The 18,701-nt window shown below is 42.9% G+C and overlaps 1 protein-coding gene across 5 annotated transcripts in view; it reads left to right on the top strand.

The window, feature by feature from the left end:
* The first annotated feature begins 2,152 nt into the window (after window positions 1-2,152).
* KDM1A (lysine demethylase 1A) overlaps window positions 2,153-18,701 on the top strand; it is a 44,982-nt gene continuing 28,433 nt past the window's right edge. For 3 of the 5 annotated variants that reach the window (XM_054223334.1, XM_054223332.1, XM_054223337.1), the window contains exons 1-5: window positions 2,153-2,479; window positions 6,148-6,313; window positions 11,407-11,466; window positions 15,093-15,226; window positions 18,369-18,447. In XM_054223334.1, coding sequence (XP_054079309.1) covers window positions 2,195-2,479; window positions 6,148-6,313; window positions 11,407-11,466; window positions 15,093-15,226; window positions 18,369-18,447 — 724 coding nt within the window. In that variant the 5' untranslated portion in view covers window positions 2,153-2,194. The remainder of the gene's footprint in view (window positions 2,480-6,147; window positions 6,314-11,406; window positions 11,467-15,092; window positions 15,227-18,368; window positions 18,448-18,701) is intronic. The other 2 variants (XM_054223336.1, XM_054223333.1) reach the window with 1 other exon arrangement.

Below are 18,701 nucleotides of genomic sequence, written 5' to 3'. Positions count from 1 at the left end.
AATGTAAGCTTGTATGTGCTGTACAAATGTTTTGGACCAGACTGAATGCACATACCTCATATAAAAATCAGGTTTTATATCTGCAGTACAGCTCTGTGCAAAGAGAGAAGTCATCGCAGCAAATTCTCATTGTTTCAGATGTCAGATTATTCTCAGAGACTTTACTGTTAGCTTAAATTTGCTTTTCTGGTCATAGGGAAAAATGCCTTATAAGATGATGGGCATGATGATGTCTCAGGTGCAACAAGGTGTAATGTTGCTGGAAGCTCTTTCTATGCCTTATTCTAATTGTGTTTATACCCTAGCAAATATGAAGCTAAAATGTAGATAAGGACTTCGGAGACAGTTTTACAAATATGGGGAGCCTATATTTGTCGTGTTAACTGCATTTAATAAATGGCCCTTAAAAGGATTAACTTGAATCTGTGAATTCAGAAGAGTAAATAAATGTGTCAAGTTTTCAGTTTGAGATGTTGGTTGGTGTAAACCTATGGAAAACATGTCAAATGTGCTCTGAGAAAACCATTTGTGTCACCCATTAGTTAAAACTTATACTAAAACATGAATTGTGCAGCTATTTCAGAAATTTGGCTAAACACAAACAAAAGGAGAGTAAAGTGGGATAATGAAAGAAATGCCAATTCCTGTGGAAGCATGAAATACTTCAAGTACTTAGGCTTACAGGTGAAGATGTTATGGCAATTGCCTGTTACTTTCTTTTCTTCCCTGTCACTGTTTGGAGTTGATCTCTGCGGTTCTCCAGATGGATTTTGTCATCTAACTCCTCTGAACAACGGTTCAGAGTTGGTTCCAGACGCTTACCAGCACTGGCATCGTTTGTCAGTGTGTGCTGTTGACCTTCTGCCTTTGCCCATACTACGGTGCAGACATCTGGAATGCATCAGCTACACGTTGCAGACCTTCTATGGCTTCTAGTTGCTTACTTTGTTCTGAGAATGGTTGAAATCACACCTAAATCTTTTTGGGCAGCTGCTGCCTTCCCAGGTATCTAAATCCTCCTGCAGAGTCTACACAACCTCATGACCAGCCAGGACAAACCAGCTTGATGACAAGGCATGTCTACTAGGATGAGCCACACCTCCCTTCTGATTAACGACCAGTTTTGAGGAGAGAGGCAAGATAAGTGGGCTTTTGTTTTCTGTTACCTTTAGCTAATAATGTTCAAATATTTAAGGCAAGGGAACCTAGAGCAGACCATCTCTGGCAGTACACTCCATGCTGGTGTCCGTGGGGCTGGTGGGCACTGATCAACAGTGTCCTGCCCAAAGGCTGATGGCTCCTGCTTCCCATTCCCTGCCTCGACAGCTTTTTCTGGTGGTGTTAAGTAGAAGCTCGTGAGAGGACACAGTGGACAAAAGTCCAGCCCAGGCCTTGGAAAGGAGGCAGGACTAAAATTTGAACGCTTTATGGAAATAGTACGATGACTGCTCCTTTTTAGCAATTTTGGGACGTTTCAAGGGCCTCCATGAGTCAAGCTGTGGACATACTTATTTCCACGCAGGACTGCTGTGGCCACAGGGCTTCTCCCATTTCTTGGGTCATGAACAGGTCCTGCCACTTTGTGTCTGGATTAGACACGTAGGCAGGGAAGCTCCGGAAGAGATCAATGCGTAGGTAAATTTGTCTGGTGGCACGAAGTGAACTGGACATGCATTGTTTCAGCTTGCTGAAGGGATCTAATGGAGGCGCTGGGGAGGCTTTGCAGGACAGAGACCCGCTAAAGAGCTCTGCGAGGCCAGGCACATAACCGAGGGCTCCCCTAGAATATGCCTCAGAAAAAAATAAGAATTTGTGAACTCAGGCCAACCGTTGTCTGTAGGAACAGCGAGGGCCACAGCACGCGGGCAAAGAGACTGCGAAGTCGGCCTCGAGGCCTCCACGTTTGGGCGTCCGGCCCGGCCCGGCAGCGCCCGGACCCCGGGCGGCCTCAGGGGGGCGGCTTCTCCCCAACCCGAGCCGCCCTCCGGCGGCTGCGCGAACCCCTCCTGCCCCCTTGGGGGCCGCGGCCGTGAGGGGACTCCGCCTGCCGCGGGGGAAGGTCGGTCCCGCCTGCGCACGCGCACGCGCGGCCGGCACGAGCGCCCCAGTGCGCGCGCGCCGCGGCCCGGAGGTGACGTCAGGAGGCGGTGCAGGCCGCGCACGGGCGGCATCCTTTGTGCGGTGCGGCGCGGCGATGCTGCCGGGGGGGAAGAAGGCCGCGGAGGCGGCGGCGGGCGGCGAGGGCGGGCCGGAGGCGCCGGTACCTCCGCCCGCCGCCGGGGGGGCCCTGGCCTCCTCGGCTGAGAGCGGTGGGGCTGCGGAGCGCACTCCCCGCAAGAAGGAGCCGCCGCGGGCCTCGCCCCCGGGCGGTCTGTCTGAGCCGCCGGCCGCTGGCGCCGCCCCTGCGCCCGGCGCCGAAACTACTGGCATCGCCGAGACCCCAGAGGGTCGCAGGACCAGCCGCCGCAAGCGGGCCAAAGTAGGTGTGGGGTGGCTCGCGCTACGCCGGCCTGGAGCCACAGCGGTCCCTCGGGCGGGACGTTCTCTGGCCGTTGGGCTGCCGGGCCCGCCCCTACTCGGGACGGCTCCCTGGGAGTGGGCCGCGGGGCGGGCGGCGGGCCGGTGCCCTCGGGACCGCTCGTTGCCTGGCGGGCGTGGGGCTGAGCCGAGTCCGCGGCCCGATCGGGCTTTACCGGGCGGCGCTGGTGTGTGCGGTGCGGCTGCTGCCCCGGGAAGGCGAGTCCTCCTCCAGGATAAACATGCGGGCGTGCAGGAAGCTAATGCGGATTAAGGTCTTGTATAGTCACCGCTCGCCATCATGAGGTCTGGGGAGAACTCGTGCTTTCACAAAGGAGAGCAGTCTGCGATGGCCTCGGAACTATGGAGGGCTTCCTGGTCAGATATCCAGCAGCAAAAAAACCCCCACAAAAACACTGTAGCATTGCATCTGAGTTCTTATGATCTTACATTTTCATGAGCACTTTCATGTTCTTACTAGGGTTATATGGATGCAGCTTCTCTTGATACTTATGTGCATGGAATGACACTGGTGATGGCTACACTCAGTCCCCTGTTCTTCAGCTTCCCTCAGTTGGTGTTGGAGAGTTGAACCAATGCTGTATTAGGGTGAGATTTAGCAATGCCATAAACATGGCATATAAAGGCCATAAATAGTTTCCAGTAATTTGGGCCTGTGGTATGTAATTCTTATCTGTTATTCTGAACATCTGAGAACATTATCTTTTTTTTGTGAAACTTTTTCCTGGAAAACTGGTTGCAGAAGACTTTGAAGATCTTGACTGTGCCCAAAGCTGGGCATGTTTGATATGGAAGCTGAAATTACTTTTAGGGACTCTGTTGTATTGTAACTGTGGCATTGAATATCTTGCTCTTCAGAACTTTTATGTGATGTGATAGTTGGGCTGGTCCTTTGCGTATCAGAACTGTTGGGTAGGTTGTTCTGGTGCATCTTTTAAACTGAAAAACTGAACTGAACTGAGAACTGAAGGGCTCAAGGGCACCAGCTGTAAACTTTAGGGGAGAGGGAGGAGAACAGGTTTTGCACCTGGCAGGGCCAGACAAAGGTGAGGTGGTTTCATTTAAGCCTCCCCCATTCTCTGCCGTAACCATTCTTGACAAGACATGCTCGGACTTAACTGGAAATTGAATTTCCCTCAAATAATCCACTGCAGCCAAGATGCAGAATTCGTGAAATAGTGTCAGAAGGCTTTATCGGGATCATAACATTCAAAGATCTTGCATGAACAAAGACAGCCAGAAAACAACAGGCAAGTGAAAACAGAGAAGTGTTGTCTCTGCTGAGGGCCCCACCAGAAGTACAGAAGTCAGCCTAGAAGGTCTCTCCTTGTAACGGCATTCAGTTTTTTTACTATCCACGGGAACATGACAGGGCAGCCACAGCCTTGGGGAATTTAGGCATGCGCAACAACAAACATGTTGTTTTCCTATAAAATCCATACACTGGAAGACAGTGATTTAAAAAATGGGAGCAACATGCCATGATTATTGAGAAGCTCAACATGAGCCAGCAATGACACAGAAATCCAACCATACCCTGGGCTGCATCCCCATCAGCGTGGGCAGCAGGGCGAGGGGGGGATTCTGCCCCTCTGCTCCGCTCTCTGAGACCCCACCTGGAGCGCTGTGTCCAGCTCTGGAGCCCTCAGCACAGGAAGGACATGTGGACAGGAGGAGGCCACAAAGATGATCCAGGGGCTGGAGCCCCTCTGCTGTGAGGACAGGCTGAGAGAGCTGGGGGGGTTCAGCCTGGAGAAGAGAAGGCTCTGGGGAGACCTTCCAGCCCCTTCCAGTCCCTAAAGGGGCTCCAGGAAAGCTGGGGAGGGACTCTGGATCAGGGAGGGGAGCCATGGGACGAGGGGGAAGGGTTTTAAACTGAAAGAGGGGAGATTTAGATTGGATATTAGGAAGAAATTCTTTGCTGTGAGGGTGGTGAGCCCCTGGCCCAGGTTGCCCAGAGAAGCTGTGGCTGCCCCATCCCTGGAGGGGTTCAAGGCCAGGTTGGACGGGGCTTGGAGCAACCTGGGCTGGTGGGAGGTGTCCCTGCCCGGGGCAGGGGGTGGAATGAGATGATCTCTAAAGGTCCTTTCCAACCCAAACCATTCTGTGATAATCAACTGCAGCATACCGGGGGTTTACTTAAGTGGTTTGTTAAGAAGTAAGAATTAGTGCACTATTTGTGGGTTGTATTTCAATGATGTTTCTCTGCATTCACAATACTCATTTGCTATAAGGGCATTAATCTGTTTTTAACACGGTATATCCCTGTGATCACTTCAGGCTACCACAAGGTTGCCTTACTGTGAATGTTTGTGGTATGAACTCAGTTGAGGAGGTTATCCAGGTTAAAAATAAAGCTAGGGAAAAGCTTAGTTTTTTATTGGACTTGGTTGTTCTCTGAAAGTTGTGTGAGCTCAAGGAGGATGGGAGACTTCAGAGGGCCTTAGTTGTTTGTGTTGGTTTCAAATACGTGTGTTGCTACACTTAGGATGCTGTGGGATCAATGTAACTTGTTTCAGAGTGGGAGTTCACAAAAGATCCTGGTGGTGCAACATCTGCTCAACAGCGTGAAAAAATGAATGTGCTGGACAGGACGGAATGTAAATATTTGAGAGGTAGCAGATCATGGAGTGTTTTAGTGTTTCACTGAATTTAGGCTTTCCTATACATAGGCTTCCCAATGCTACTTTGAATTGTGCCCATTAATGCCCTTTCTTAATGACTGAACTGTGAAAGATTATGTCATTCTTTTGATGAGAAATTACGAGTTGCTTTTGTCATCTCATGGTAGAAGCTGACCTGTAGGATGTTGGAGGTACACTAGCTGCTTTCTTTTTGTTCTTCTGGTGGCTGCATATTGTGAGAAGTGCTTTTTTCCTTTCCACTTGGTAGGGAAATTCAATAGCAATCTACAAGGCTTGCTTGCTTTGGAAAAAAGCTTGGTTTATTAAAAAGCATGATATGCATCCCTTCTAGGTTATTTCTTGGGGTTTCCATGTTCCTTTAAGTTGGAGTGAGTCTTTTTAGCTGGTAATATTATTTATTTTTACTGGGGAACAGAACAAAACATATATGGCACTAAAGGTGTTTTTTTGTTTTATATTTTTTCCTTGTGTTGAGCCACTAGTGTGAGCATCCCGAAGAGGAGGCAGATGTGATTCTCTGTACCAGGGCAAGACGAAATCTTGTGTACAGTTCTGGTCACTTGCATCTAGCAGATAAATTCAAGTTGGAACATATGGATTGGACATACAGGCAATTTGTTATTCCTGAGTTTGTCAGGGAGGTGAAGGAAGGGAACAAAACTAGAGAGGTTAAATGATGATACAACAAATACACATAAACTGGGCTCAGTACGAGTAGAAAGTTCCTATTATTGGACAGTTGGGTGCTGAAGATGTTTTTATTTTTTTTAGTGGAGGTAAAAGCATGTGGAATTTGTTAAGCTGTTGAAGATTTTTATAACATGGTAGCTGTAATAAGACTCTGGACAAGTTAACTCAGTCTTTTCTTGGAGCTATAAGGAATTTTGTTGCTTGCAATGTTCATTTCAGTAGTGAGACTTACAGATATCTTCAGTGTGTTTATCCTTTGTTCTGCTTTTTACAGGTCGAGTATAGAGAGATGGATGAGAGTCTTGCAAACCTGTCAGAAGATGAATATTACTCTGAAGAAGAGAGAAATGCTAAAGCTGAGAAAGAGAAAAAACTACCACCGCCACCTCCACCAGCTCCTGTAGAAGAAGAGAATGAAAGCGAGCCAGAGGAGCCATCTGGTGAGTAAAGAGAGACCACCTCCTCTGACACTACTTGTTTTATTGCCAGAAATTAAATGGGGTCAGGTGCAGCATCATGAATCCTGTATCTGGTTTTGAATGATTGTTCTACAGTGTTTTCTTTGCCGGCCTCATATGTGGAAGGAGGTGAAAAAACGCAGAAGAGCAGCCTGATAAAGATGGGAATATGCACAATCTAATTCCAAACTAAGCCAAACCTCTCATACTAGATTCTCATGATCCTTATTGATTTGTCTTTGGAAGCTTATTGTCAGAATAGCCTCTTTGGCACTTAGCTGCCACACCTGCTCATGTACCAACATTCACTTATTCCTCTGAGAGAAAAGAGGTTAGATTTACTTGGGGGGGTTGCTATGCAGGAGGACAAATTTAATCTACAGTGATTCCTGTGGCTTTAAACTATGACTCTGATCTTAAGGTCTAGTTGGATACTGTTTGCTTGACGTTCAATGCTTTCGGCATTACCTTTGACAGAGTTGTAAAGCTTCACTTTACATTGGAAAGTTTTTTGGTCAGTCTTGTTCAGGAAGCAGCTTTTGAAATTTACGGTATTAGCAGTACCCTATCCATTCTTTATCTCTGTTGTGTTTACAGCTACCACCACTGCTTAGGTTTGGTGTTGGTGTATCACTCTACTATCTACAAAATCATGCTTTTGCAAAGTTTAGGTGTCGGAGAGATTCTGTGATATGATATGTGGGCTGGTTGGTTTTAGGCAATAACTAAAATCTAGTAGTTGAACTTTTGGTGGTTCATCACTGATGTGAATAACTTTTGGTCTTCAGTTCTACTGCTCTTAATTGGCTTCTTTTTGACTGGCAGATTTGAGAATGTAGACAATAGGACTGACGTCAGTTTGGGGATGCTTACCTTCAGTTTCAGAAAATACTAAAAGCCACAATTGTGTTCTGTCTCTTAGGATTTACCCTGTAATCTCTCCTCAGTTGTGACCGTTGGCTCCTGGCTTGATACAGGAATACTGTAGCTCACATTCTTGACTGAAATATTTGCAACGGTAAAAATCAATCCCACCCATAGTTGTAGCTGATCTATCAAAAATGGCATTTTAATAGGTGTAATTAAGCAAGTATCTTGAGTTTACTGTTTAATTTAGCTTAGACTTTGGGTTTAATCCTTGAGACCTAATATTAATACTCTTTTGATACTTCTCAAATGCCATTTTGTGCCTCTAAGAATGATTTGAGGCATAATCAGTGAAGTACAGTGTTTCATCCCATGATGGAAGAAACATGGAAGAGAGGCAGTGATAGACTCACGCTATTCTATGTGCACAACAGTCTGTTGAACAGTTATTCTGCAAGCATTGTATTTCACTGTCTAAATGTCATCTAAATTGTGTTCTCTGCCCATGGCAGGGGGTTGGAACTAGGTGATCTTCCAACCCAAACCATTCTATGATTCTAAGTACAATCAATTTTAAACCAGGCTATATCTAGCTGTCTGGAAATAAGTTGATCTCAGGTCATCATAGCCTTTCTCCATTCCTAGAAATCCTGTGATATGCATGAAGCAGTTATGTAGGAAGACGACAAATTTTCAGTTGTCATGCCATAGCTGGTCTTGCTTATTTTTGAAGGCTTCTGAAACTGTATACATTGGTGGAGCTCTCTATTTTTGTTTTTATTAATGCAGGGGTCAGGAGCATCAGGTCATCTTATACTGAGTGTTAAAGTGCATTGAAACTTCCAATTCAAACAACTATTAGCAGGAAGAGGTGTCGAGGCTGCTGTATGTAGAAGCAATGTTTATAATTGAGGTTTTCTCTCTATGTCACTTCTTTGAAGCAAAAATGTAAGTGTTCCATAAGAAATATTAAATAGGACAGTAATACTCGAGCAGAATTGCATATTGAAAACTTAACAAAATACAAAAAGTTAGCTTCTGTATTACTGTTAATTTATTCTCATTGCAGACCTTAATAATTTCCTTTGTATGTTTAAAGCCTCCAAAAACATAGGTAATGCAGTAGAGGTATTAAGCGGTCGTGTTATAGGTTATGACCTTTTGTGTTGAAAAGCCTAATTGTGCAAACTTAAAAACGTAATAGTGTCAGTAGCTGGTATTTCATTAGCCTGTCCTCACAGACAGATTCCTGTAGGAGGTGGTCATTAAGTATCACACTTTAGGTGACAGCGAAATGCTGGTCTTATTTGGGATTGGTTTCATCAATGTGTTCAGCTGGTTTTGGCTTTGGTTTTGTTCCAGATGTTTTTGGCCATGCAGGCTGTTGTAGTCTGGATTTGCAAGATTTACTGCATGTTGCTGCAGAGCAGTTTTAAAAGGTGTAACAGTATTTCATGATTAAGAGACTTCCCTTTAAGTATCTCTCCTCTTTTTTTACTTGAGAAATATTGCCTGATAGCATAAACCCTCCAAACTCACTTTCAGTGCTAAATGACATTTGTGTTCTTGTTTGCCAATATCCCTTTTACAATTAAGGAGCTTACTTCTTTTGGTTTTTCTCCTCTAAGGATCTTTTTTGTTTGCCCTCACCAAATTGGATTTTCATTTTTATAGCTTCCTGAAGATTTTCTTTACCAGATCCTGTCTTTTTAGTTATGTCAGTATTCTTTTGTGGTAATCTTGTGTTTCTAGCTGCTGTTTTCCAAGGAAATGTGAGACTGAATATGATCCAGATTAACGTCAAGTGAATAGTCGAACTTAGTGGTGCTCTGTGTCTGTCTTTCATCTGAATGCCTGTTTTCCTAATAAAATTCAGTACTCAGTGGTAATCGCATACCACTATTCTTTATTTTAAGGCAGTGGATGGCTGTATGAAGTGGAGTCCTTTGTAGACCTTCCTCCTGATTGCTCTTCAGCTCATGGTCCGTTACTCTGTTGTCTTGAGACTTCCAGCAGGTTCTGCTCCTGCACACGTTGTGTTCGGCTGCAGTAATTTGATGTTAACGTGGGTCAGCAGTTTGCTGGCTGCTTTATTCCTTTGCAGCTGGAACGCGACTTTCTTATGGGGAAGGAGAGACAAATCTGCATGAGCAGGCCTTGTTTCCACACTTCTGTACTCTGACTGGGTAGGGTTTAGAATTGTCTCCAAGCAAGCTGTAATAGTGATGCTTTTTTTGACTTAACATTGGAAATGGTTTATCTGTTATTTACAGAACACGAAAATATTGATTTCTTTTTATAAGTAAACTGAGAGCAATTTTGCCCCCTCTACTTATTGTCGGTTCTCGTTCAGGGATAATGAATGCCACAGGCCGATGTCAGCATCCTTTCGATTTCTTAACTTGTGGAAGGCACAAGTGTAACTTCTCCTGCAAACTAGTGGCCTCTGCTGGAGCATAAATATTAATGTTTGAGTTGTGTTAGTCTCTCTCAGAATGCAAGCAGGTCTTGTGATGTTCCCAGCAAAAAAAAAAGTACTTACAGTGTAGGTGAAGCGAGGAATTTTCTCTTGCTATTGCAGATACATTAGTTCATAGAATTACAACTTTGGGACTTCTGAGGCCTGTCAAAATACAATTATTCGTCACTGTCTCTTGTGAGTTCCTGAACTTCCCTGCTGGTAGACTGATTATATAAAAGTACTGACAATTGCTTCTCTGCTGTAGCTGAGTGAAAATGTCTTGTCTCGTTTCAGTTCCTATTCTATTTTATCTGGAGATGTGTGATGTTGCATTTCAGATGTTAATTTAGGTTATTGAAGTATGAAAATGTTTGCTTCGCTTTGTGTCTTGCTTTAGGGGTTAAATTTGCAGTTCAGATGAAATTCTTTTAAGTTAGCGTATCCCCTAAGAGCCTCAAATTACGTTCTGACAAGATTGTCCACTCGATCCCAAACTCTAAAGAGTAATCTTAACAATTGTGTGTTCAGCCTCAGGTTAGACCTTACTCTTACCTGTTTGGAGATTACTCCTTGAGCAGTTGCGCTCTAGGAAGTGGCTGTTCTATTTGCTACCTTAACCCCAGCAGTTAGTTTCAGTGTGGGTTTGTTTGGACTTTAGACTAAATACCCAGTTTGCTGACTGTTGAAGCACTTGGTTTTCAAGAGCCTTGGTACAGGAGCAGCTAGCCAAACAGTGCTCGTAAGTGTTCCACGGCTTCCTGTTCTCTGGGGGTGACGAGACTTCAGTCGAACATCTGACTGTGGAAGAGTATTGCTGATGAGCTAAACTCGGAGCTAGTGTCTCCTGTGAAGATTAGTAGCATGTGACGTGACTGATACTAGCTTTGTTCCTGCAGATATCGCAGCTGTACTTGTCTCTGTTCCAGAAATGCTCTGTTCCTGGCTGTGTCGTAGTCCTGTCAAGGCTGCTACTTAGGACTTAGATGCAGGCTAAGGTCATTTTGAGAGTTCTTCAGGGCTTTCAGATGAGTGCTTTGCCTTTCCTCATGTTTCTAGCCCTGGGTACGTTGAAAGACTGATGTCTTTCATGCTAGGTATTGATCACGTTACTGATCAATGATATTGACATGTACTTGGCTTCAAAGGTGGTCTTCAGTGTGTTAGAACATTGTTGGTGTATCAAGGGCGGTGAAGCTGAAATAAGTGGTCTGAGCCTTTCAAAAAAAGTTCTGTCATCAAGCTCCAAGTAAGGGTTTTATGGCAAAGAAAAGAATAGGCTCTCTTGAAAATAGGAGGCTTTTCAGAATGGTTCAAACTATCCCCGTGCATATGGGAAGACTCGGGAGTACCAAGGGCAAGATTATAAAATGCTTAGGGTTTGAGAGCCATAGAATCTGATGGTATCTGTCCACCAGATCTTGGCAGTAAGAAATGTAATCTTATTATCGAAGTCCTAGCCAATAATGAAATTGATCATAAGTATTTAGCCACCAGGAATGCTACATATTGTGTACTTCTTTATTTCCCATAAAATCTGATGTAGAGCGTTCCAGTAACATGGATGACACTTTAGAAGACCACAGAGTTTGGTGCCCTGAACCTAGGTTCCAGAAGATGGGATTCTCAGAAAATGGGTTTAGTTAGTTGGTGAAATTTAATACCTAAAACGCCAACTGCCGGGCCTTTATGTCCAGTATGGTTTAACTTATGGAGTAAGGTCCCTGAGTTCTCCTCTTTCCTTCCACAGGGCAAGCAGGAGGACTTCAAGACGACAATTCTGGAGGGTATGGAGACGGCCAAGCATCAGGTGAGGGTGGCGTTTGATGCTTGCCACTTAGTAGCAAGAGCCGCCAAGTTAGGCATTGATGCTTGCAAGTGCGCATGGGTGTGGTTGTCCAGAACTTAGAAACAGGAGTTGTTCACCCACCTGTTAAAAAAGTGAGGAGTATCTTCAAATGTCAATTGAGGTCTGTACCAACTGCGGAAAAGGACGCTGACCTATGTTGACATGCCTCAGGCCGATCTCTCATCCCTCCACTCCTCTCCATGTTTAGAGGAGTCCAAATGTGCAAAAAGATACTTCTTACCTAGCCAGTTTCTACCACCTAGAATGACACAGAAAGCCCTGGTCTTCAGCACAGTAGACTTTTTTCTAATTTGCTGAAGAAACACAGTGTGAAGTGCCTTTTTGCTCCTTTGTTTTTGTTTTTTTCTTTTGAAAGGGTTTGTGTTTGAGCTGCGTGCCAGTGGTTAGCCCAGGAGATTTATCTGTTGGGGAGATTCATAGTCTGCTTCTCAGTGGACTGGATTGTGAATTGTATTTGCCATTTGACCTAAGTATTGATGCTAGCAGTATGCATTTATTGATTAACTCACATAATTGGTGTCTTTACTCTTAAGAACTTAGGGTGCTACTGAAAATCTTCCTCCAACTCTGTCACTTTCGATCTCGCTTGAGGATTAACGTTTTAAGCAAAGGAGTCACAGGCTCCAGAACTTATTCTGTACCACCAAGATGATGTTTTTGAAGCAAATATAACTTCAAGATATTAATCTGAGAGTCCATCCCTACTGTTCTGAGTAAAGGAGCCTTTGGCTCTTACCACCTGCATAGAATTTCTGACGATTGTGGGCTTAAGGATGCATTGCCTGTTTCATTTTTAGGCAGGCATTGGCTATTTGGAAATTCTGCGTATTTTGCATTTTATATATGTGCTGAGGGTATGCTTTAGCAATTGTCTGATCCAGCAGCCAAATAACTTTCCTCTAGAGTGTTTTTCATCTGCAGATGTTTCAGTAAGTCTTTAAATAAGCATCATCCCTCAAGATTTCTTCTGTGGGGAAGAAGATAATCAAAACTTCAGCACATTAGTTGCTGATGCTGAATGTCAGGAAGTGGCAAGTGTGTGCGCGAAAGTGTGTGGAGATGAGAATCCAGTCTAGGCAGAGCCATTCCTACAGTCATTAAAGAGCTGCCTGCTCCAAGGAAAGCGTAGGTTGTTCTGAACTGGTACTGCTTTAACGTGTTGCTTTGTTGCTTTCATGAATCGCAAGCAGCAAGGGTGTGTGATGGGGGGGGATTTAATCAGCCTGAAATTCATTTAACTTTTAAGTTGTGTAGTTGCAAAAGTAGATTCAAGGACATTTAGTTCTTCTAAGATCTTTGGGTGTCTGGGCCAAAAAAAATGATGTCTTCGCTAATAATAGCTAGGTTTTTTTCTAAATTCTGGTGTCAAACCTCGTTGTGGTCTTTTTTTCCTGAATACCAGTGCTCATCTGGAGCTATTCTGGCATGTTAAAGTTCAGGTATTGCCATAAAAGACATGTGGCCATAAAAACAACAAGAAAAAAATACTTTGGAGTCCTTTCCATGGCTGTCAGGAGGGCCAGTTTCTCTGGCTTCTCCGTTTGAAGAAATAAATCACCAAGCTTTTGAAGAAACTGGTGAGTTGCCTTAAATCGACATGTCCGGGAGTTTCCTGGTAGTTGATCACTGTATGACAGTCAACCTTTTTAGCAAATATCTGGAGAAGGCGCACTCGTTTTAGCGTAAGCCTGTAAGAGGGAGTCAGGGTCAGCATTTCAGATCTTTGTTTAACTGGCCATTCTCTGAAAATTGTGCTGCTGAGCTTTTTGCCAACACTTGATTGTGTTAAGCTAGAGCCTTAATTAAGAATTGTTAACATTAATAAAGTATCAGAGAATTGGTAACTTTGGTTTGATTTCCATGTACAGTGTTATGGAGTTCGTAGTTCAGCCTCTGCATTCATTTGTAAATGTTTGCACAGTCAGTTCAGTGTGAGACTGAAGGACAGCAAAAGGGCTGGGGGATGTTTATTACTGCAGATGAAGTTCTAGCAGAGCTATGGGTTCCACAGCTGAATATTAGTGTCAAGAAGCATTGCGAGTGTGTCAGCTTTTCCTATTGTTAATTTCGTTTTACTTTCTTGCAGTGCTCTGTAGCCTCTGTTACTAATTTCCTCTTGTAAAATTCCTGTAAATTATTACAGACAGTTTTCTTTACCTTCCATCATCACACAGTTGGATCTTCTAATCTTTGCTTGTGAATGAATTTTGTTAGCTTCACAGCTGTTCCCTTGCATAAATTTTTTTCTTCACCTTTGGGATGTAAAAATGCTTGGAAGTTAAAGGTGTGTGTGGTTGCACCAGAATTGAAATAAGAGATTTCCTCTCCCCAGTACAACGACGTGTGTACCTCTGCACGTGAACTTCCAATTTCAAGCAGTTGTCTTGGTTAGTGTAACACACTGCAAGCTTATATTTTCTAATCTTTTCAACAATTCCAGTTTCAGCAAATGGTCTTAATCTTACTGCATTACTTGTGGGTTTTTTCCCTTTGGGGTGTGTTGGCTTATATCTTTCCAGATTGGATGTCCTCTCCTCTCTCTGTCCTGATCTTAAGTCACTTCCTAGGACATAGGAGATTTATATTGTTCTTTCTGTATTTCACATCTCAGTATTTCGTTTTGCTTGCTGTGCCTGCAAGATTCGCTTTCTGCACTCTACTTGTGCTGTAGCGCTTTATGCAGCTGTGTCTTAAGTTTGTTACTTTATATATAGTATAACATTCAGATGAGATTAAGGATTGTAGGGTATGCAACCGTATTTTTACTGCACTGCCAGTGTTTGAATTGGTAGTACAGGTGCCTTTATGAATGGAGTCTTTCCACAGAGAAGACGTGTTCGACGTTAGTCTTTCACACGTGGAGCATTTAAAAGGAAAAGTCAGAAATCTGTAGTCGTTGATTGTAGGCGGCACTCACGCAGGGGACATGGGAAAAGCATAAGTAGGATTGCATTTCATTGCACTGTGAAATATCCACAAAAGGAGAGGTTTAGACGCGTTCCTCTAGCTTGGGGAGTTCAATGCAAGTGAAACCTTGAAAATCAGGTGAGAAGGGACTGTAGGCGTTCTGCTTGTATCTTATAGATCTTTTGGCTTTGAATGGGTTCCAAAATGTTTGGCATATTCTAGTAGAAAGTGGAAACCACACAAATGAAGGACAGTATCTAAAGCAGTTACGTTTCATTGGTATTATATTATATATATGTGTTATATATAATATATATAATATTATAAAGTATATTGATATGTACCTGTGCCTCCCTTATTTTTCAGGGGTTTTGTGGGTTTCCTTTGTGTCTTCCCCCACCCCCCCCACCCCCCCCCCCCGCCCCTGCAGTATAGCTTTTTCACTAACCCTAGATGATACCTGTTGTTCAAAGAACTGTTGATTTGGGAACCTGCATGTCTTGTAGAAATAAATAAAAGAACTAAATGAAAGCATGACGTGGAATTGGGCACCATTATCATCTCAAGGCTAGGTGTGCTTGCTAGGAAGGGTAGTGTAAAAATACTTATTTAGCAGTTCCTTTTGCAGTGCCTGTAGACAACTTGTCTTTTTATTGTAGGTGTGGAGGGTGCAGCTTTCCAGAGTAGACTTCCACACGACCGTATGACATCTCAAGAAGCTGCCTGCTTCCCTGATATAATCAGTGGGCCACAGCAGACTCAGAAGGTGTTTCTGTACATCAGGAACCGCACCGTAAGTTTGTTGTAAAAGTATTGATGGAAAAAGGATGGGACGCTTGTGTACCTTGCAAAGACTTATTGGCAGTTACCATGTCTAACAACTGATAGGTTCATTTATTTGTTTCTTTATTTCGAGAGGGTGAGGGTTCATTTCTCGCATCCCATCATGCTCTAAGTTGCCAAGGAAGGTGTTACCCAGTTCTTGGTTGAGGCAGTGCTGTGAGGCAGTGTAAAGAAGCTGTAGAATCTGTACAATCTCCAAAACACAGTCATAACAACCATCAAAACTATGTGATTCAGCTAATACAGCTTTTAAAAAGACAGAAACAAATAGAAAGCTGGTGCAAATGTTCTGTTACTTGATCTCAGATTAAAGAGGTCTCTGTAGAATACTTGAATAATATTCAGTCAAATACATTGTTGCATAGAATAAGGCAAACCTCTCGGCTTTTATTCTTTTACTTTGCTTATCGTTCAGTTGCTGTAATACTGGGACATCGAGCCAGTCATGTGGCTTATTCTCAGAATAGAATAGTTACTTTGCCAGCTTTGATTTCATGAAAGAAATTCTACCGTTGAAGAAATGAAATTCTGCTTCTGAATGTTTGTAGCACTTCTGCCCAATCCAAAACTTCCACGCAATTTAAAATATCGAAAGGAGTTACATTCAAGTAATTCAGTGGGGAGTTCATTCACCTGGGTTCAGGCAAGCACACCTGAAGCTTAAACCTTAATAAAACTTAAGCGGTAGTATTGTGTTTTGCAGATGATGCTTTTAAATTGTGACAATGCCCTGTATTTAGAAAAGAGTGTTTCAGGAAACTTAAATCATGTTAAAAAAAATAACAGTAGAAAAGCAAGAAATATTTTCAGAATTGCTTTGTTACCCTAGGTAAGAGAGAAAACACCTTATGCACCATTCAGTTTTTTTCAGATTTAAGATGATCAAGGGGCATCACAGTGTATTAACCAATGCTTAATAACATAAAGAAGTTATTTGAAACGTATGCATGGTAGACATCTTCATGCTAAGAGTATGAGTTTTGTTATTCCTGTGAAATCTCCCTCTAATTAACCTAAGTTGTAACTTTCGGGAAGTCGTGAGATATGTAAAAACAGATCAAGGCAAGCCAGAAAGTTTGAAAAACAGTTTGCTCAAAACGTATAGTGAGGAATTGTTTTCCAAACACATTAGAAGCAGAAGAGCCTTCCCCTGAAACTAATAAATCACCAGGACTTAAAGGAGTGCTTGGAAAGGGCTAGTTGCCGGGCTGTACTGTTGGTCTTCAGTCCCTGTTTGCTATGGAGGAACTTGGAGAAGTTCCTAAGCAGGAATCGCCTTCCGAGGAAGACTTGTGAGAGGATCTCTGGGACTTTGAGCAACCCGGACTAGTCCCTGCCTATGGCAGGGGGGTTGGAAGGAGGTGATCTTCAAGGTCCCTTTCAACTCTAATCATTCTATGATTCTGTGATCTTCTCCAGTCACGATAGCAGAGATTCTAGAACAGCCGGTGAAGCAAATGGTAATACAAACCCAGTGCTCAGCAGAGCTCTGCAGGAGCTGTGGGCTGCCATGTGCATCCTCTTATATCTGGCACAGTACTGAGGGATTTGAAAATATCGAAGAGGGCATGAACACCTGGGGTTCCCAGAGCTTAGAGGAGTTGGAAGTATCAGACTTATTAGTCTAATTTGCCTGGTAATAAATGGAATCAAGAATTGAATGAATGACCTGCTAAGTAAAAATACATTTACATTTTGGAAGGCTCACAGTAGCTTTTATAAAGGGAAGTCATCCTTTACGATCCATATGAGTTCTTCGAAGGACTCGTGAGAAAGCGAACGGAGATCCACTTCATGTGATCTTCTACATGAATCCCCCCACCCCGAAACAAAATACTAACCAACCGATGAAAAAAAGCCTGCAAAACAGTAAAAGCTCTTGCTAAATTCCTGTTGTGAAAATTTACAAAGCAGAATGTAGGGTAAATGATCTGTTGTGGCAGTGCGAGGCAGTTGTGGTTTGAAGCCTTTAAAATCTTTTAAGGCCTGCAGTGGTCTGTGTATTTGTAGAGGGTCTAAAAATCAGAATTTGTAAAGAAATGGTCAGTCGTTACACATGCTAAGTTACTTTACGCAGTAAAATGGGGACTACAAAACCTAAAAAAGATGAAGACTCTTATGAGTAACTGGGTTATAACATAGCAGATTAAATTAATTTTAAATAAAAGTAAACTAATGTGAATAACGGAAGTAATTATATGCATACATAGAGATTTATATTAAAAAATATAGATTATGGGCTGTGCGCTCTTCCAGCTGAGAATGGATCTCAGCGTGGCAGTACATAGTACTATGAAATGGTTAGGTCCACACTCGGAAACGATCAGAAAGAACATTGTTAAAAATTACTTGGAAAAACAGTAGAAGAAAGTACTATGCTAAATTTGCCTCGGGAACTTTGCCTCAAATGGCCTCCCAAGTTATATGGAAATTCTTTCTTAATCTTTCCTATTCGTTATACTTGTATGATTTCCACTTTAGTTTGGTATCTGTGAGGAGCTGTGAAGTTCAGTAATGCAATTGTAGAGAAATACCTGAATAAATGACTCATTCTGGAATGTTAAATGGTGTGGAGATGCTGTGTATGACCTAGATTGAGCAATAAAATGTTATTTATTAACTATTGCCATCTATGCTGTGAAGTAAATAAACTTCATAAGATGACATGTACTTCTGTAGCTTTTACAAAAATAATGGGAAATTTGATGCCGAAACGTCAGATGGTGGCTGATGTTGCAATTAAAATATCGCTCACCTATGCGGGTGGAAGGAAGGCTGTACACGTAAGCATTCTGGCGCTTTTGTTTCGTAGCTTTTGTTCTTCCTGTGTATGTTTTCTTGTATGTGTGGTTAGGAGATTGCTAACTTGATGCATTTCCACTGATTTCAAATGGCGTAGGAAGTTAAAATGGAATGTATTGCACCTTAAATCATGGGAAGGCGAAGTTCAGTGCGGCTTGGATAGCACTGCTGAAGCTTAACTTGTTAGAGCCTTTCATCTCCTAACAGTGTTGGTAACAAATATGGAAACATGGGAAACACCTCTTCTGTATTGCTTAATATAAGATGTCTTATTGTTTGTTTAAATACAGCTGCAGCTCTGGTTGGATAATCCAAAGATTCAGTTGACATTTGAGGCAACTATCCAACAATTGGAAGCACCGTATAATAGTAAGTCTTCTACTGCCAAAACCATACTGTACACGTCATTGCTATGCTTCTTCAGTTTTGGTTGGGGAAAAGCTGCTCAGAATTAAGAGAGGACTTCATATGGGTCCTTTTGTTAGTGGAGCTCCACGAGCGTTCCTGTACAGAATGCAGTACGCTCATGTTTCAGGTTTGTTAGGTTCGTTTGGCTGGTAAAGAAATATATCCCTCGCAGAATTCAAAAAAGCTGGTAAAAAGAGGGGTTGTTAAAGAAGTTT

Source organism: Rissa tridactyla, chromosome 18 (genome assembly GCF_028500815.1).
Source record: "Rissa tridactyla isolate bRisTri1 chromosome 18, bRisTri1.patW.cur.20221130, whole genome shotgun sequence".
Taxonomy (NCBI): Eukaryota; Metazoa; Chordata; class Aves; order Charadriiformes; family Laridae; genus Rissa; species Rissa tridactyla.
The sequence above is the reverse complement of the archived record's forward strand: the minus strand, read 5'-3'. Positions and strand labels throughout refer to the sequence as shown.